Source organism: Hippopotamus amphibius, chromosome 6 (genome assembly GCF_030028045.1).
Source record: "Hippopotamus amphibius kiboko isolate mHipAmp2 chromosome 6, mHipAmp2.hap2, whole genome shotgun sequence".
Classification (NCBI taxonomy): Eukaryota; Metazoa; Chordata; class Mammalia; order Artiodactyla; family Hippopotamidae; genus Hippopotamus; species Hippopotamus amphibius.
This window is the reverse complement of record NC_080191.1, coordinates 47,186,466-47,207,323: the sequence shown is the minus strand read 5'-3', so window position 1 is coordinate 47,207,323 and position 20,858 is coordinate 47,186,466. Positions and strand designations below refer to the sequence as shown.

The following is a 20,858-nucleotide window of genomic DNA, read 5'->3' as shown; positions in this document are numbered from 1 at the left end:
TAAAATGGCTAAAAAGAAAAAACCTGGCAGATTTATAAGAGGATTATTTTTTTACGCATTTGAAAGCCATTTGATCAAATATGAAAATATGCATAAAAGATGTCTAACGCTCCAATACAGATTACAATGTAATTGATATTTCAGAATAACGGCTCATTCTATGATCATGAGAAAACTTAACACACAAACAAACCAAAAAAAGCACAAGATTCATTTAGCCCAATCATCTGCCTTCCAGAACCGCGCTGTGCTCTGGGCTAGAAAGCACACACTTCAGGCCAGATTGTACTTTCAAAAACATTTTCCCTTTTTAGCTGTTGATGTATCATAGCTATCAGAACAACACTGAGCTTTAAAGTAATCTGCTGATGTCATGGATTTTCAGGATCGAAGGGAGGCTCCTCTCTCAGTGCTCGTGGCTAAGGCTATCTGTGTGGAAACAGGCTCCTGGTTGCTAAGGAATTCATTGGCTCTTGGCTCTCTGTTTCCCGCTCTATTTGAAGCCACAACCTTCTGTCTGCTTGAGATATCATCATTCATCTTCAGCGTCATAGTGTGTCATGCTACATAAAAAGAGGTTCTTATTTGAAACACTTTTTGGGGATTCTTATCAAGTGAAGGAAGAGCTGGAGTAACAGTTATGTCACTCACAGAAAAGTATAATATTCATACACGTCAACAGTCTCTCTGGCCATTTTTTTCATGTGGCTTCTTTTTAATACCAAAGAATTTTATCAGGATTTTTTGTTTTCCCAAATTACTAAAGTAATGCATGCTCACTGTAACATGGCAAATCATTCGGAGTCGTATGAAGTTCCATCGCATTCCCCCTTCTCACTCCCGCCCTGAGAGAATCCACATCCACTTTATGCCCCTAGGATAATCCATTTTAAAACCTGATGTGTATCATTCCATGTTTTATTAATATCTTTACACACTCTTACACAAACATATACATACATAATAATCCCAGTTTTGTAGTACAACCTATTACAAAGCTAAGATTATCTTACATTGTTCTGTAATTTGCTTTTTAACTTAATATTACTATCATGGACATCTTTTCAAGCCAGTATACACAGGGTGACAACATAGTTTTGAATGATTGCACAGTATTTCATGGTATGAATATAAAATAATTTATATAACCATTCCCGTTGATGAACAATCAGAATCTTTACCAACTGTTTGCTATAACAATGTTACAGTTAACATACGGTACATATTTCTCTTTATGTTTATTATGTTTTATTTCTATAGGATAGATGCTTACATGTGGGAATATGTCAAAGAAAATACACATTCTTACTTTTTAAAAAAATGTTGCCCAGTTACTCTCCCAAAAAGCAGAGCCAACCATGTTAGTGTGTGTCTTTTACCCAAATTTTAACAATACTGGATGTAATCAACCTTTCTAAATACTGTCAAACTAGTGGGTAAAAAAGATCACATTTTGTAATTTTTACTTCTGTGGGGCCAGTTAAAATACTCAAATGTTATTTTGCTACAGTTCTTATTAAAAGTTATATTCGTCACCTGTCAAGAGACAAGGCATTCTTTTTCTATATTACTTTTTAAAATCCTGAAGGGCATAAACCTTGTATACTACTTGCTTTGTAAATATCCATGATACTACAAATGTTAGCTTACCTAGAAGACTCAACATTGCAATTCTATTTTATGAGTTAAGGTGTAGATGTTATCAGAATTAAACTACACGATTCTTCAGAAAAAGAAAAACAAATATCATATATTAACACATATATGTGGACTATAGAAAAATGGTACAAATCAACCAGTTTGCAAGGCAGTAATAGAGACACAGATGTAGAGAACAAACATATGGACACGAAGTGAGGAAAGCAGGGAGGGTTGGGGGGCAACGAATTGGGAGATTGGGATACCAAATTGTACACTCTAAATATATGCTGTTTATTGTCTGTTAACTGTATCTCAATAAAAGTTCTTTAAAAAAAAAGAATTAAACTACACGATTCTAATTTTTAATTATCTGAACTAAGTGTCAATCTTAATAATCAAGAGGTTTTGCCAACCTTCCAATCCAGCTACAGCAGTCAAATTAACAAAACATTAACAACCAAGAGAGTAACTAAAATCAATAGATTATCACTAACGGGTTCAATGAGAGTGACAACAGGGCTCCTCTGAACTGAGGGATAGTCAGGCATATCTGAGATGGTAATAATTAAGACCTGACTATCAAAAAAGAACCAGGCATGTGTAGTTTTTTAGACACATGTTCTTTCTATTCCTGTAAGGAGGGAATAGCAGGATAGTAGGATGCACTATAATGCATGAGAAGGAAGCAGATTTGGGGGTAGGAGGTGGGACTCAAGAATCTTGTTCACACATGTGAAGCTTGAGGCCTATTATATATCCAAGTGTACGAGGACAAGCAACCCAAGAGGTGACTCCAGGGTCCGGGTACAAAGATAAGGATTGAGGAGACACTGGCATCAAGATGCCCCTTAAGGTCACTGGATTCAATGAGATCACCTAGGGGTCATCCAGAGAAGTGAGAAAAGTCAAAGAAAGCCTATACAGAAACATAAATCACCGTTAAGCACCAGATGTTCTTCCAAAATATTACACCACAATTTAAAGATAGGACTCTGAAAATCAGATACAGCCAAAGTTTTAATATGTATTATTTTAACGAACCCTATACTGAGTTACTGATAAGGCACAAAGTTAATATTAAAATGCCAACAACAGCCCCTAAAATATTTCTGTGGGAGGTGGTGGCATTTTAAGTGAGTCATGTTTAAGATGTATAGAATCAAAACATTTTGGCTTCATGAGAAAACACAGGTAACTATATGCCACAAAGCCTTAGGTGATGTACACACCATGTGAGGTAATAAAAGAAATTTTTTAAAAACACTTTCAAACAGTGACTTAAAAACACACGTAAGTACTTTGATTCCCATGCTCTTGAGAATAAGCACCTCCTTAAATTTTACACCCCAGGTGCTTCTCTTGCCCCACCCTAGTCTCAGCCCAGTTGACCCCATTTATTTAGTCTAAAAACATGTGTTTCATTTATTCAAATGATTAAAATAATGAATGTGCATATACCAATTAAAATGTTGACATCTAAAATAAAAAGTCCCAATTTAAGGTTTGAAGAAGCCTTGAAAATTTACAAATGCCATGACTTAACAAAAATGAATTTTAATCTCATAATTTATCTTACATCATGTAATTGGTTCTTGGAGGATCACTTCTGAAAGTTAACAGTTCAACACTGTACATAATAAAAATCCAATGTATATACAAGTTTCAGATCTCTTTACAAGTGTGCTTCCTCTTTCTGGCAATGAAAGTAACAGAAAGATAGACTTTATAAGGAAATTGAAACAAACACACCCAAAAGAAACACTCAAAGATTAGTTTTGTTTTGAAGCCATTAAACAAGTACTGGGGATTTTCCAAGTAAGTAAAATACTTGGAAACTCTTAAAATATTTGATGGCTTGGGAAAAATATTTGTATGTTAAATACAAGTTGAACATCTTGATCTATGAATAGGCAATTTTAGCAGATAATCTATTTCCATGATTTGTTAAGTGTATTATTTATAATAACATACAGGTATGTTATAAATATGGAATATATAAAATCTTGAGTAAATCCCAAGTAATCAATATATAAGACCTCATTAGTAATGACTTCATTCTAAAGGAAAATATAATAAACTGAATAAATACAGCAATTAAAAAAAAAGAGTAAAACAAAATGGGCTTAAGAGAAATGCAGTTTGCTCAAGTAACAAAACCAGATAACTTTTAAAGATCAGTCACATTCCTCAGGTTCTGCTTGGCTCATTCATATAATGAGCTGTTTATAGAAAATTTGGCTTTCAATAACAGCTAAAAAGGTCGTTTCAAAGTTGAAAAAAACTGTACTCATTTTAAAAATTAAATATTTTCATTCCAAAAGTGCTGTAATTAAAATTAACTTTGTCACATCATTTTAAGTCAACTAAATAAACTTCATGGTCTAAAAACTTAATTTCAAATTCCTGTCTCATACTTGGCTATAAAATCAGAATAAATAAAAATAGCAAAGCCTATACCTTACTTTTCATAAAGAACTGAATGAAAACTTGAAAAGAGAGAGAATTAAGTACTGTATATTTATTCAATAGTAGAAGAAACAGCTAGCACATTTTTAATGTCAGATATGTAGCTATCTCATCATTCAATATGGGCTAGATAAATAAATAAAACAAAGAAGTGTAGCGAAGATTAAAGAAATATACTTATTAGAAAATAAAACAATGATCAAAGTAACAGAATTCACACATAATTCAAGAGGAACGAGAGGCCATGGACAGAAAAAACCTGTAAGGACAGAAAATGTCAACAAATAAGAGGCACACTTGTACTGAAGGCAATGTGATCATTATTAAATTTAGAGTTTGAAAGAAAAAGAGTCTTACCTGAGGGAGGAACATACACAATATATAAAGCAAATAAGAACAAAAGAGAACTTGGCTTCCATTTCCAATGACAGCTCCACATTCGGCCTGAGTGAAACATCCTGCCATGGAAGAAAGCAACAATCAGGACAGCAAAGCATTTGCTCAATAAAAGTTGTAGGTTTCTAGCAGGAACTGGAAAATAGGAACCTTTTTTTTATTTGCTTCCAAATAAAAAAAGAAACTTTGAAGATGATAAATTAAGCATCCCCTTTAAGCTAATTAGGCAAAAGAAAAAAATCCATGCATTTTATTTGACATTTGGTGGCAACTTCCTTATCAGAAAATATATAATAGATGACTTCTGTATGAAGATGGGGAAGTATTCCGATAATTCAAGAAAAAAAAATTACTTAAAAAAAAAATTTCAGTGTCAACCTTCAGCATCACCAGTTACATGCCCATCGGAGTAGCAAGAGGATGTTTCTATCAACCTCTTGTACACTCTCCCAGAAATTTAGGCTCTAGGGAGATATTTTCATTCTATAACATCTGCTGCTTTACAAATGGAAATACTTAAAATTAAAGTGCCCAAACTTTCTTCTTTCCCCTAAAATTAAGTACTGAAGCACTAACATTCTAAAAACATTAATTTCTTTATATATAATAATAGCTATCAATGTTTTTAAATGGCTAGTAAACATCAAATATTATAGAAACTAATAAATGACATTATATGGAGGAGTGTGGTGCTTTGAAAACTCTCAAATAATTCTCCATACAAGTCTCATCTTTAAACTCAAAATGATACCTAATGATTTAGATGGGAACACCCACATTATCTTGGCTGAAGATAGTGGTACAATACCTTTCACTGACTCAGCCCTATCAAAAGAGGCAAACCACTGAAGGGGGCAGCAGATGTAAAAGTCAGTCACCAAAAGGGACCATAAATGAACCTGTGAGCAGGAGAGTCACGTGGCAAGAACACAGGTGAGTAGCAGTAAGAAAACTCCCGATCTGAAAATCCCCAAAGAGAGTTACTTTGATTATAAGTGGTAATTGAGAGTCATTTTATTTCTAAAAAGAGGAGCAACTCATAAGATACTTTAGGGTCACAGTAATACCTTCTTTACCTGAAGGCTGCTTATCTGGAATCAAATGTATAATACTAAATATAAAGCCAGAAAGTGATAAGAGAAACAATGAATAAGCAAAAATAGACATCAAACTGATTCTTGTACTTGCCTCAAGCCTGCATTTTCCATCTGTCTTTTACTGTTAGAGCCTACTTAAGTAGCAAAGAGAATAAGCTCTAGAGTGGACTGGGTTTGCTACTTAGGAACAATGCAACGCTCGGAAAATTGACTTGACCACCTTGTGCCTCCTAGTTTTCACCTGTAAAATAGGAACAGCAACAGAATCTAGCCCAAGAAGCTGCTGGATGATTAAATCAAATGGTGTCTTTTAAGAAATGTGCCTAACATTCAGCAAGCACTCAACAAATATTAGCTATTTTTATTGTTACTATCATCCTGAGCATTCTAATAAGTGTGGTTACTCTGTCAACGGCAAAATCAAAAGAAAGGACTTAACTAGGAACAGACAATAGGATCAATGTTACACGCTGATACCAATCTATTGACTTTGTGGCTACTTCTGGGATCCTCTTAGAACAGAGATGAAATGGATTATTCATGTATGCCCTGAATACAGAAATCTAAAATAGTACCTGATATTCAGGACATGTTTTTATATTCACCAAACTAGAAGCTCCGGCATCATGCAGCTTCTAGTGGAAATTCTACACAAGAAAAAGGCTACATTCTAAACAGTATTTTTGCACAACACTGTAAATCAACCATACTCCAATAAAAATTTTTTTAAATAATAATAACAAAGAGAACTTTTGTATGGAAGGTGTATTTTCAAACACATCCACCCAAAATATTTGAAATTAAAAGCAGTGCTATTGCTTATGAGGAGCAAGATGTTATAGTGACTCATTAATAACAATAATGATGGATGTGAACTCTGGAATAGCAGAGTTACAATCCTGGTGCCTCTATTTACTGTGTGGTTTGGGGGGGGGGGGGCAAGTACTTAAACTATGAGCCTATTTTCTCTTCTGTAAATAGAATATTATCCACCAAAAAGAACTAGATGTAACTCTGCATGGAACTTAGTGAGGGCTTTAAAAGGGTAGCCGCTAAACTTTTGTCATGTGGAAAGTTCTCTTATTTGGAAGAACGAGTTCGTTTTCCATTGATGCTGGATGAATGAGGTGTTTCCCATTCATGCTGGGGTTGAATGAGTGTGCTTCTGATACAAAAGAACAATTATATATTGAAAGAAGTTTAGAGCTGGAAGGACCATAGATGAAGTCTAACCTCCTCACTTCACCGAGGAGGAAGCTGAGGCCCAGAGAAATAAAGGGGCAAATCAATGAAACCAGGCTGTCAGCCTTACAGATGTTAACAGGACGTATCAGCCCAGGAGAATTCCTAGCTTCTTAATCTTTGTGGCACATGACAATCATCTGTCATCAATATGTGAATGGTGGCCTCCTCTTATGTTCCCGTGCTCTCTACACAATACTCAGGGAATGATGTTCATTAGTTTGGAGGCACTCAACACTGTCTATTTCATGTGCTCATGCAACTTTCCTTTGCTATAAAAGGTTCTGACACTTAGGAGTTCCATATTCACTCCTGAAGCTATTTTACAAAAGCTGCCTACAATCCTATCAGACAAGAGCTGCAAATGACAACCAAGGGTTTAATGCATTCCAGTTCTCAGGGCTCCATCATTTTGTACAGAAAAGGAACCCAGGACAGGCAAGCACTTGTGACCAACATAAACCATATGACATGCCAGCTTTCATCCACTTTACTGTTTACTGAAGAACAGAAACAAATAAATTAAGAATAGAACAGAGGAAGGAAAGCACTGTCCGTCTTCTCAGGGGATCACTTAGCAAAGACATATTCCTGGGATTTAAACAACTTTCTCACAAGAATGGAAAATCCTGAACAGGGTTACTAAGGTTCTAACTAGGAACTATAAAAAACACAGTATAATTTTGTGTCACTCGAGTTGTGGCCTCAAAGTTCTATTGAAGAGAACAAAATATTTTTTAAGTAAAAGAGAGCCATAGACTCCGATAACCTGAAAAGAATCTAAAAGTTATGCAATAAAAACCTATCATTTCACAGATGAAAAAACTATGATGCTACTACTTGCCCAAGATCACATAATCAGTGGTGGCAGAGCCAAAAAGACCCACTGTGCCACCTGGCTTCCAACTCAACTGTCCTTTTTGAGAACCAAGCTACCTCTACTGCAAACTCACTCTCCTTTCCGATGTATATAGGCTACAAGATACAATATACTAAAATTCTGTGGCAGAAAGCTTTAGAACTCAACTCTTTTATAGGAATTGTTTTAAATGCGGATGACTCCTTGTAATGTCATTTAATCTAAATGTATCACTGAAATAATCTAAAAAACCTACTGTCTTCCATCTCTTTACTCCTACTGACTGCCCTAAAAGTCACAATGAAAGAGAAATTAGTGAAGAAATTTTGAAACTGGTGGGGAAATTAGCACGGTACTAATTCTCTTAATATCAGCAAGAGTCAGAATTATCTTCGTTCTCCATATCCCATCTGTATTTCTATGGCAAATCTTTTCAGAAAGGGGCATAAGGAGTAGCACAGAGAATACCTTAATTCTTCCAGAGTGAAAAGAATGGTAATTTGGTTTATTCAAGCCTGCTTACAATTTTGTTTCGTCTTCTGGCTGAAATCATGTTCCTGAGCCTAAACAATGAATAAAAAGAGAAGTGCTATTCTATGACTCAATGTAAGTTCTTTTATTAAGTTGGGTTCACCGCCCACACTGCAAAAAGGCAGAAAGATTTATCCTTCAAATCTGCACAAATCTTGACCCTTATTTGAGTTATAATGCACTGGCTTTACCATAAATTAAATTAGAAGGCAATCGTGAGAAATACACACACACAAATATACGTAAAACTGGGAAAATCAGAAAAAGAGAGGTGTATTGTATCAATATCCTGGTTGTGATATTGTACTTTAGTTTTGTAAAATGGTACCATTGGGAGAAACTGGGTAAAGGGTACGTGGGCTATCTCTGTATTACATCTTACAACTGCAGGTGAATCAACAACTACCTCAATAAAAAATTCAATTAAGAAAGTAAACCTTGAAGCCCTGATGAATGTAAGTTACTTTCAGATGGTTCAGGAAAAAAATTGTGTGTGTGTGAACAGACAGTGGAGGGGAGAAAAGAAGTAAAATGATAAATCGAGTGGGGTAAATATTTACAATAAGTGATTCCGTGTAAAGAGTATAAGCTGTTCTTTGTGTTATTTTTGCAACTTTTCTGTAGGCTTAAAATTATTTCTAAATAAAGGTAAATACACACATACACATCTACACTGAAGGGTATCAGTGTTTATCTAATGAAACTCTCATCAGTACTGAGTATTATTGCTTTAATCATTGCCAATTTGATAGAAAAAATAATGTCTCGTTTGGATTTCCTTTATTTGGATTGGCATATTCAAGTCATTTGTATAGTTTTCCATTATAAATATTTTTCTTTCTAGTGATTTGTGATTTTTTAACCAATTCTATGCTAAATATGTTAAGCGTTGGTCATATTTGCTACAAATGTCTTCAATACAGCAATATTAAAGCTTTCCTTAAGGCATCCAAATAATTCCATCCTGAGTAACGCTCATAAAGGAAATTAAGATGACACTCAGGTAGCACACTCAAGTTTTATTGGCATTTTTAGTTACAATTGAAATGTCCTTTAAATGTTATTTCCCCAGTCACTCAGTGTGCTTCTTAATGTCATCCAATGTAGATAATGTAATAATGTCATCCAATTAGAAATGAAGTGGAAAGATGCAGTTTTTGCCCATGCATGCCACACACACTGAACAAAGTCTTTTCCTATTTAGTCTAAAGTCTAAATAGTTTCAAGAAACTTTTGATCATCCCATCAGAGATGTAAACTCTTGTAAGATATGGGCAGTCAGAAAAATGGTCAGGTTTAAGGAAGTGGTTGTCAGTTTATTTTTAATATATAAACTGATTCCCTTTCAAATCATTATTTCCAGAAATCAGAGTGACGTGTCCAGTTGGGCAGTAAAACTACAAGCTTCTAATATTTCCCATAAGCCAAGAGACAATAGCCTCATTCACCATTCACACTGGAAAAGCACAATGTCATGTAATTTATATAAGCCATAAATGGAACAGTAACTTCATGCAGCTTGAGACCAATTAATGCAAGTCTTTCTAAATCTATTAAGTTTCTTAAGACATGAAAAATATGCAGTCATTACAACTCCAAAGTATATTTATAAAGTCTGTAATTCCAGAACTTGAGTTTAATAATATATAAAAACTCTTTATCGACAGGAGTAGGCAGAAAGTATACTTAAATAACAATTGTGCATTTGAATCCATCAAAATTAAAATTTTAAAGAAAATATAGTTTATGCTCCCTTTTTTAACATTTTTCAACAAGACAGTAGGAATATTTACCTTGGAAAGGTTACTTCCATATATTCTAACATATAATATCTAAAAAAGAATCAGATAAACTTAAACCATTCCATATGAATCACAAACAGCAAACCAGAAAAAAGAACAGTTATAATCTGGCAAGAAATGGAAAACCTTTCTGTCAAAATAGCCCAATAAAGAAACTCAAATCAAGGTAATAATTCTATGCGATTAAAAATTCATGCTTTTACTCTATAATGACATAAGATTTTTTTAATCATATAGAATTCAAATGGACTATATAACTTAATTTCATAATCAAGACATTTTTACATTACCTGTTGATCAGTTTCACATTTTTTATTTTAAAACCTGGTATTCATTTTTTTTTCATGTATAACATAGTTTTTTCCCCATAAGATCTACATCACCTAGGAAAGCTGCAAGGAAGCTAGACAAATATCTGCTGTTAAAAACTTTACTATATTTTCAGGAAAAACTGCAGTTTAAGACAAACTCACATTCATTCAAAATGTGTTGCCTGTATATGAGAACAAGTCTTATACGAGACTGTTGGCTGTATCCCAAAATAAATTCTTTCAGGTTATACCTTGCTGATTCCACTGGGTAAATGAAACTTTAAAACTCACAGGTGTGGAATTACTTCACATGCAGTTTAATAAAAATAAGTGGTTCCTTTCTAATTATACTGCTCACTACCAGGAACAGGGCTGCCAAGTGCTAGGCTTCTGGGCACTAACCCTTTTTCCTATTTTGAAAATGTGTGCTGGAAGGAGGGAGGCAGACGGTGCAAGGAATGGAAAAAGACAGGCCTGAGGGGCATGTCTTTCCCCAGGTATTAAATTGAAAGAGGAAATTTAAGTGGAAATAAATAAGACTCCAGAAGTTGGGGGAGGGAGGGTGAATATCAATTTCTAGAAACTCTTGTATATTAGTTAGTGGAAGGGAGTAAAATGTCGGGGTGTCTGCCCAAGATTAAACAAAACACCAGAGGGAAAATTACATATTACAAGAAAAAGTAACTTCTGAGTTGGCCACAAAAATAAGTTAGGCCCTTTAGAGAACAACCTTCCTTTTTCCATTCTGGAAGGCTAGGCGGTGCTCGGTGGGCCTTCCGCGGGGTCGCTCTGAGGCACCTCACCACTTGGATGACAATTCCATAGACGCAAAACCCATTAGGTTTCTCTAAACGTTTCATCATCCTATACCCCCCACTTCTACTTCTATACAAGACCCTTCACAGATCCTACCACGTAAAATGACATCATCTTTCATTACTTTTTAATCTACAAAGTACACTGAGAACATTTTCTGCGCCTTTTTTTTTTAAACCATTCAAATAACCCAAAGATCCAAGAATAACTTCTACAGTCAAGGGTGACAATGTGTAAAGCCAACATTTTCTCGGCATACTAGTACCTTCCAAGCCCCCAGGTGCTGATCCAGGAGAGCGCCTTCTTGGCAGGGCCAGGCCCCTGGATGGAGCTGCCGCGCCTGTGACTCGTTTAATTTGAATCGAAAACGTTTTCCCCATTCTTGAAGCCCTGCCCTTTTTATTATGCTTTACGCCGCCCAAACGTGAGGTTTACCTCTTACTGGGAAAAAAAAAAAAAAAGCCAGCCGCACGCACATGTCACAGCTCCTTCTGGCAACAGCAGCTCGCTTCTCAGTGCCTCGAGGGGCGAAGTGAAGACAAACCGGTTTATTCTGTCAATGCGGTTAAAGGCTTTACAAAGCCATGGGGTGGGGGGGAGGGGGAGGCACAGGTAAAGGTGTGAAGGAATTCTGAGCTGAAAGGGGGGACTTACATGTCAGCATCACTGCGCTGAGGTCCCCAGGGGCCGCACGTCCTGCTCCACCACCTTCCCGGGCTCTGGTGCTCCGTGTTCCCCGGTGGAGCCCCCCTGGCGCCTGGGCCAAGCACGGCGGCCGGACCCTCCTTCACGCCCTTTCCGGAGAGTTCATCGCGGCTTCCCCGCAGCAGCTCCAAGCCTGTGCCCCGGGCGGCGCAAGGTGGAAGGCCGGCTCCGCGGAGTTCAAGTGCGGATCGCGGCGGCCAGGGGCGGGCGGAGCGGCAGGTTGCTCCTTATAGAGAAGTTGGAGAAAAGTTAGGGCGAGAACGTGGAAGCGGCTGGGTCCGCCTCTGAGCTGGTGCTGGGTGCGCGGGGTGCCCCGGGTGCTCCCAGAGGGGTGGGCGGGTGGGTGAAGGGGTCCGTTTCCGCAGGTCCTCGGCCCCGCCGGCGCTCGGCGGCACGTGGTTCACCCCTTTTGTGGCTTTCGTCCCCCCCACCCCACCCCTCCCCGCGGGCTCGGGCTGCTCCCGGGGCCGGTCCTCCCCGCCTGCGCTTCCGGCGCCGAGGCTCTGCGGGAGCAGAGGGCTCAGGTGCGGGTGCCCCGGCGGCGCGCGGTGTCTGGCCGGGCCGCGCGCGGTGTCTGGCCGGGCCCCGCGCGGCCCTGGGGCGGCCCCAGCCTGGGTGCTTGGCCGCGGGGGCCGTCCCGTGGGCGCAGCCGCCCCACCCAGGATCCCGGCCCCGGGGCGGGAGGGAGAAGCCTCGCTGCGGGGCGGGTGAGGCGCTCCCCCGACAGGCAGCGAGGGGCAAGTTGGAGGGGCCGGAGGGTGGGAGACTGGCTCCGGGCCCGGCGCGGCGGCCAGGCGTGGGAGGGGGCGGGGCAGACCCGGAGGTCACCCGAAAGCCGGGCGCCCTGAATCCGGGAGACCCTCCTCGCGAGAAATGAGCGGCTCGCAGCGCACGCGGTGATGTGGGCATCGCCTCCCTGCCCGCCGGGGTGCGCACTGCCAGCCCACCCGGGTCCGCGCGGGACCCCGCCGCCAAGTTGCCGGGCCACTGCCTTGCTTTTGTTTTACTTTTCAGTCACTTTTTTTTCTTTTCTTCTCCTTCCTTTTCTTTCATCTCTCCCCTCCCCCCTTCTTTTGTTCTTTTTCTAATAATCAGAGTGAAGGGAGAGCTGTCTGTCTTCACAGCGCACTCAAACACCCCATACCATCACCACATCTCTCGGTCTCTGTTGGGATAGAGGGGGTGAGAGTCCCTCAGCGCCCCCTTCTCCAACCAAGGATGCAGACCAGCCTTAAGAGGGGGCTGAGCTGGCGGCAGTCGCCATATACCTATGCCCGCCACCGCACCCGGCACAGAAATACACCCACTACCTTCACCCACGGATCTGTTGACACCTGTAGTTCCATCCTTTTGACTTAGAATTTTGTCTTCTGTTGAAATGCATCTAAATACCCCAAGGAGTGATAACACTTTAAAACTTTGCCATTGCCCTTAGTTTGGATTGTTCAGATCCTTTCTGGAAAGAAGCATTTGTGCTGTGATATGAGGTGGAAACAGATTGAGAGATCTGAAAATGGGTGCAAAGGGATTCAGTGAAAGGCAAAACTTGGGAGGACTAGTGACAAACTGCTTGCTCTACAATTTGGCCTGGGACCCTCCTCCTTCAATGCTCTCCTGCTGCTTCACTGGGACTCAGGGATAGGACTAGATAAGTCATGTTTCCTTTTAAAATCTGCACCACCTTTAAAAAAAAATGAAGGGATATTAACATGGGGCTGAGTAGATATTCACATAGTTCAGCAGGATTGATTTGCAAATGCAAATCCAGTTACTCAAGGGGGAAAGTCCACTGCCTGGCCTCCAGTGTTCCTGTTAAGTAGCTGCCTGGGAAAAGGATCTGGACTCACCTTCTTGGAAATGAGAATAGAAAAACAAGGACTCACACTTGCAAAGATGTTCCCTTCCCCTTCGGAACCACCAGTTAATCCTTGAAAATGCTGGAGGCAAAACCAAATGCCAGTGCTGTATACGTATCCAGAACCGGATCAGCTCAGCTTGAACTGTGAACATGAACACACACGCATCCACACACAGGCCGCACACAGAAGTGCCGAAAAATGTACCTCAACATTGTTTGGCTACTGATGGAGAACAGTTGAGGTAGAAAAAGAGAGGTAGGGCAGAACTTGAACACAGACAGCCACCTGCACAAAAGACGCTGGAACACTGCCACCAAATCCAGAGGCCTGAAAATCCAGGGTGTGTTCTTCTTGTGACTTTTATCTGTATTTATTCTGATGAATTAACCATGTGATTAATACAGATATTGAATTGTAGCACTTAAGGGAACTAAAGTTCCAGTGTCCAGTCCTCTCATATTACAGATAGGGAAATGAAACCCCGAGATGTGAGAGCTGCACAAACTAGCTGGAAGTGACTGGAAGCTAGGACCCAGGTCTACATATTCAAGTGACCAGAGGCTAGGACCCAGGTCTTGCAATTCAAATCAGTCTCTACTACACCAGACTGTCTCAAGGGAATTTAAGTTCCACTCATAGAATATTATTAAAGCAAAAACATTTATAATTTCACAGTTCTCAGGTTCAAGAATTCAGGCACAGCTGAGTATGGTATCTCTCATGAGACTGCAGTGAAGGTGTTGGCTAAGGCTGTGGGTTTTTTTTTTTTTTTTTCTTTTTTTTTAGGCTGTGGTCTTATCTGAAGGCTTGACTGGGGAAGGATCTGCTTCCAAGCTCATATATGTAGTTGTTCCACTCATAGAATTTTAAAGCGAAAAGAAACCAGGAAACACAAGGGCAAAGAAAGAAATATAAATAACCAAACTTATCAGAGTTCTCCAGAGAAAGGTAACAACAGGATGTATATATGTATATATAGAGATTTAAGAAATTTGCTCACATGACTATGAGGTGCCAGTTCAAAATCTGCAGGGTAGGCCAGCAGACTAGAGACTCAGGAAAGAGTTGCAGTCCAGTCCAAAGGCAGTCTACCAGCAGAATTCCTTCTTGGAGGAGGTCAGTCTTTGTTCTAGTCAGGCCTTCAACTGATTGAATGAGGCCCACCCACATTGTGGAGCGTAATATGCTTTACTCAAAGCCCAGTGATTTCAGTGTTAATGTCATCTAAAAAACACCTTCACAGAGACATCCAGAATAATGTTTGACCAAATATCTGAACACTAAGGCCCTGCCAAGTGGACAGATAAAGTTAGCCATCATAGTAACAAAAACAAATGTACACATATCTAGACGATAGGAGTAGTATACGTAATGTGCTATTAAATGTTAAATATTCATAAACTTATGTACTAGTATCTCTGTACAATTATATGAATCATAGCTAAAGTATTTCAAGAAGCCAGTGCTTGTCATTGGTCAGTACATTAGTAAAATCTGTGTATTTTGATACTTCTGTCCTCAAACTAAGGATTTGTTCATTTTCTTCTAAAGGGAAATGGAGTGTGTAGAGGCGAGTACATGGTCTTTTAATGCAACAACCTGAGTTTAAAACTTGGTCCTATAATTTACCAGCACTATGAACTCTGGCAGTTTACTATGTAAACTACGTAAGGCTGATCTGTAATAATACTTACAGTGTTTAACTCATGAGACCATTAGGCAGACTCAGTGAGCTAATGGTGCAGAGCACCCAGCATATTTCCTGGAATTGGGGAATATTGGTTGCCTCCGCCTGCCCCATATATCATCCTAAAATGGAAAGTGCCAGACCACATTCCTCTGCATACAGGAATCCTCTGACAGCATTCCAGACAAAATGAATATTGAACATCTGTTTGAATCCTTAGCATTGATGAACACTCAGCTATGAGAAACTTCCTCTTTCTGTTGATTGAATCAAACATTCATGCCATCAACTTGCATTCAGAACAAGGATATGCTATCTTCCACAAAAAGCCTTTCAAATGTCTGAAGACAGCTATCATCTCTCCCCTCAGCCTTCTTTTATTCACTTTTCACAGCCCTAGTTATTTTAACCATTCAGTGCCTGACTCCTCACTACCCGTGTGATTCACCCTTCCTCACTGACACGAGTTATTATCAGCCCTCTGAATGATGTACTCAAAGTGGATTCCACACCTCGCCCCTGATAAGAGTGGGATCCTTACTGTTCCTGAACTAGACATTACTCTTGTGTAAATATTGACCTTTTGAACAGCCACATAAAATATTTATAGTTGGGATAGGAGTAGCTTTTATTACATTGATCTTCTACTGTGTGCCAAGGGGTGTATAAACTTTATTCTAACAAATCAAAGTTATTCAAGATATTGCCTTAATCTGTAAATAATTCTACCCAATTTTTGTTTTAATCTTTCCTTCTGCCTTAATCAATTGGATTCCTCCCCTTTCACCAGGCTTGTTGCTTTCTTCAGCAAGGGGGTGGGGAGGTGGGTTGAAGAAAAGTGGTCCTTGACTTTATCCGTGTCAGCAGGTACCAAGCTGTCTGGTTCACACAGATTGTCGGTGAGTGGTCTCCAGTTTCATGGCTCTTTCTTGACTCCCTGATGGGTCATTGCAGTCCATCAGCCTAATCCCTCGAAAGAGCCCTTCTCTCTCTGGGGTCTTGGCTCCTCTCTGGGTCTCTAACTGGGAGGCAGTGTGCAAGAAACCACTTAATTCTCTGTTCTCAATACCCACTCCCATCTCTCTTCCTTCCCTTCTAACCTAAGAGGGGAAAGATAGCTTCTCTTTCTCTACTGTCTCAACATTTTATCTGTACCTCAACTGCCCTCCATTCTCTTGGTGCTTAAGGTTATGAAAAACATGGGAATTCCCTAATGGCCCAGTGGTTAGGACTCTGCACTTTCACTGCCAAGGGAGGTTGTTCAATCCCTGGTCAGGGAACTGGGATTGAACTCGCATTCAAAAAGTTATGAAAAACAAATGCAGACATCCTTAATGCCCTCTGTTTTCTCCTCTGCCCCATCATTTCCAGAAGCTGTGAGCATTATACCAGCTAGAAGTTGGAATAAGCAGCAGGAGAAAGGGAAACAAGCAGAGGTAAAAAGGAAAACAAAAAGTTAATCTCACAAAAATATCATGCCTCCCCCAATTCAATTTCTTTGCAAATCACTCCTATTTAAAGATAGGAAATTAAAGTTCAAAATTGTTAACCAAGTTACCCAAGATCATGCAAAGGGCAAGGGGAGGCTGAGCTCACACAAAAGTCTGAGTGACTGCTTTGCCTTCATGGCCCCTCCTTTTCACAGGAGTGCTTTGCCCAAGTCTTTTCACAGGAGCTGTCACCAAGTCAGAGAGCCCATCCTGCCTAATGCACTGATCTGTATCCACAGACAGCTTGCTGAGTACATTTTATTCTGTTGCATTCAATCCAGTGTATCAGTTTGAAGAAATCAATTTGAAATTTGATTCCTTCACTGATCTTGTTAACCATCTTTTCCAAGTTTTTGCTATGTGCAAAATTAACAGTTTTGTTTCCTGTATTTGGAATCTATAGATGATAATGTTGACCCACGCAAAGCCCTGTGGAATTCCATGAGGGACCTGCTTCCTAGAGATACTGACCTATTGGTAATCACCATTGGAAGGCACACATTCTGAACCAGTTGTGAACCCCTATTGCCTTACTCTCACCCTATATACTTCCTCCAACTGGAGCCCCCAGTTTATCACAGGAGAGTAAATACATCAGGAAATTCATATAGCTAATCTAGACATTCTAGTATTCACATCATGAATCCTGAATGTGAATTTGACTTTATGACTTGTTCTTAATGAGCTCTTGCTGGTCCTTAGCAATACCTCATTCTTTCCAAGTGCTCAAAAGTCATCTTTTGTATAACCCATTCTTGAGAATCTGTAGGACAAAAGGAGAGTATATTAAAGCGTGGGAAGAACTCAGACCCTATTGCTACTTTAATTTTAAATAGGCTATGCAAATAATTAAATGTCAGGTCATATTGACACCATCAAACTTAGGAGAGTGTAGATGGTATACAATCCCTGAGTCCTAGGGAATATTAAATCAGATTTACCAGGGCACTGAATTATATCTTGCTTTTGACAATATCTAGGAGAAATATCAAGATCATTAGATTTTTATTTCCCACAAATTCTCCTTCCTGATGAGAAAATCAGAACAAATTATGTATTGTTTTAAAGCTGACATGGCGTACATTGTGAGCCTAATTCTTATAGTTCGGTGATAAATGTAGGCTGCTATAAACTTCATGTGCTGAAAGTTCTTTCATGTATTGGAAGCTTTTTAGTCTTCAATGGATAATAAAAATAATATCAAGCAATTACTGCTTCCTCTGTACATGATATTTTATTAAGGTAATCATATATAGCATCTTTTAATAGTATAGTATCTCTTTTAATCTTCACACCAACCCTATAGATACATAGACTTGACTTAAAGGAGTTTAGGCAACCAAGACTTAAACTCATTTTTTTTTACTTAACACTTATACTCTTGACCAATCTATCTAGATCCAATTATATTTGCCTGGAACATTTAGAGAGAGGTTCTAGTATACAGTCTGCTTAGAAAAAATGCAAGGAAAAAGACACATAGGGAAATGCAAGCATATAGATGCTTCTGCTCTTGCATTACCCTGATTTCAAAAGAACTCCAAGGCTGGCTTTCACTAGCTGGGGGGTGTATTCATTAATGTTTCTGAGAATCTAGCCATATATATGCATTGTTTTTGTAAACTTCACAGTTTCAAAAACTGGGAAACACTCCTGAATTATATAAGAAAATCAAATATGGGAAGAAATGCAATAATAAGAGCTATATTCATCCAGGTAATTATTAATTGCCCTTTTCATCCATTCACTCATTTGGTAAAAATATTGGTCACCTACTATATGACAAGTATTGTTCCAGGCACTGTCACGACAGCAGTGAGGAAAAAGTTTCTGCATTTATCAAGCTCCTATTCCACTTGGAGTGGGAGGGGAAGCAGATAGTAAAGTAATAAAAAATACAGAGAAAGAGATAAAGAATATAGATGGTGATAAATTCCATAGAAAAATAAAACGGGAAGAGATTTTAAAAGATAGGGATGACAGGTGTTATTTTCTACAGAGTAGTCAGGGAAAGCCTCTCTGGGAAAATGTCACTGTACAAGAGACTTGATTTAAGTGGAGAATAAAGCCAGGCAGTTATAAAAAGGAAGATTTTTCCAAACAAGAACAAGCAAGTGCAAATGCTATGTGGCAGTATGGGCTTGTCCTGTGTACCAGAGCAAGGAGAACAGAGAGGATGGACTTGAGGGCGAAAGATGGAATGACATCTGAGAGACAGCAAAAGGCCAAATTTTATGCCTACTGGGCAAGAAAACAGGCTTTGGATTTTATAATAAGATAAGTAGTCACTGTAGTAATTTTGAATAGAAAAGAGCATGGTCTGATATATGCATAAAATAGACTCTAGGGAGTTCATAAGTGTGAGCAGAAGACTATTTAACACACTGCACAATCAAAAAAAAGAGATAATGACGGTTTGAGCTATGGAGATAGAAATAGAAGTGGTAAGAAGTATTTGGACTTGGGATATTTTGAAGGTGTTTTGCTGGTAAATTAGATATGGAATATGAGATAAAGCAGATACAATGAATACTCTGGGTTTTTCACATATACACCTGGGTGAATAGAGCTGCTAATAACGGGGTTGGAGAAAAAAGAGGGAAAAGCATGTTTGGGAGTGAAAAAAGAAGAGTTCCATTTTGGACATGTTTAGTCTGAGATGTCTATTAGTTGTTCTAACACATGCAACCACCACACTGCCTGGAATATATTAGGTGCTCAATGAAAGTTAATTAATTAATTAAGCAAGCAAGCACTGCATTCTAAGGCTTTACCTGAGATCAATGTCAAACTTTTTATCAATTGTTTGTAGAATAAAATTTCATAGAGGAGTTGGAAGTTTAGTTAAGTCTTGAAGAATGGGTTAGATTGACAGCAAAAAGAGGGAAAGAGAGAGAATCTGAAGAAGGAGAACTATTTTAACAATAGAGGGAATGCCTGGAGGTCCAGTGGTTAGGACTTGGTGCTTTCAGTGTGGGGGGCCCAGGTTTCAATCCCTGGTGGGGAAACTAAGATCCTGCAAGCCGTCGAGAACAACCAAAACAATAACAACAGTGTAGGAAAAAATAAATATTTGAGGGTAAGTGAGCAAACAGTCTGGCTGCATTTGTAAATTCTAGGAAAATAAAGGCTAATTGCTGGCAGATTGTGGAAGGCTTGAAGTCTCAGGCTAAAAATTTGTCTCATTTTTAACTGTCTTCTGTTTTTATATATCTTGTTGGCAAGGGAGTCCCATGATGAAAGCAATGTTTGTAGACAGCTAATCAGGATGGGCTATAATAGAGAAGATTTATGCAAGGAGAAGACTGCAATAACACCAGACGAGAAAGTAAATACTGTGGAAACAATGGAAATAGAAAGGAAGTAATGGGTTCAAGAGCCTTATGACATAGTGAAGACTTGATTCTTATCTAATCCAAATGTACATAAGAGTTATCTAACCCCTTTAATGCTTGACATCACGCAGACAAAGTGTGGTTGGCTGCATTCTTGTTAATTTATACAATTATATATGATCCTTTGCTCTTTGCACATGATATTGCTTTGGGAGTCATTAGGGCTGTTTATCAGGGTGGTGCTTCACCTTCTCTGCGCATGGTAGGAGTGCTCTGCCCTTTCCCTTGGATGTTAGGCTTGGTAACGTGACTTGCTTTGGAAAATGGGATATGAGTATACATGACATGTATCATTTTGGAATAGAAATATTTAAATATAGAGTGCAATTTGTCACTATCTCTTCCTTTGACACAGCAACTGGCATCAGCCCAGATTCCAGAATGAGGCTGATGTGGAACAGTTACTTCAGCCAACCTGCAGGGGAAATATAAGTGACAAATAAGCTTTTGTTCCTATAAGCCACTAAGATTTGGGGTTATTTGTTACTAAGGTAAAATCTAGCTAATGTGGACTGATACAAAATCTATTGCCTAAAGAATCAATAAAGCAATATACAGTCA

General features: G+C 39.0%; 1 protein-coding gene across 8 annotated transcripts in view; it reads right to left on the bottom strand.

Annotated features, from left to right (window-relative positions):
• ADGRG6 (adhesion G protein-coupled receptor G6) overlaps positions 1–12,136 on the bottom strand; it is a 139,616-nt gene extending 127,480 nt beyond the window's left edge. For 7 of the 8 annotated variants that reach the window (XM_057739725.1, XM_057739717.1, XM_057739723.1 and 4 more), the window contains exons 1-2: positions 11,816–12,136; positions 4,465–4,565 (exon numbers count right to left, since the gene is read on the bottom strand). In XM_057739725.1, the coding sequence (XP_057595708.1) occupies positions 4,465–4,565; positions 11,816–11,817 (103 nt within the window). In that variant the 5' untranslated portion in view covers positions 11,818–12,136. Of the gene's footprint in view, positions 1–4,464; positions 4,566–11,426; positions 11,511–11,815 lie in introns of those variants that run through there. The other variant, XM_057739718.1, reaches the window with a different exon arrangement.
• Positions 12,137–20,858: the final 8,722 nt, after the last annotated feature.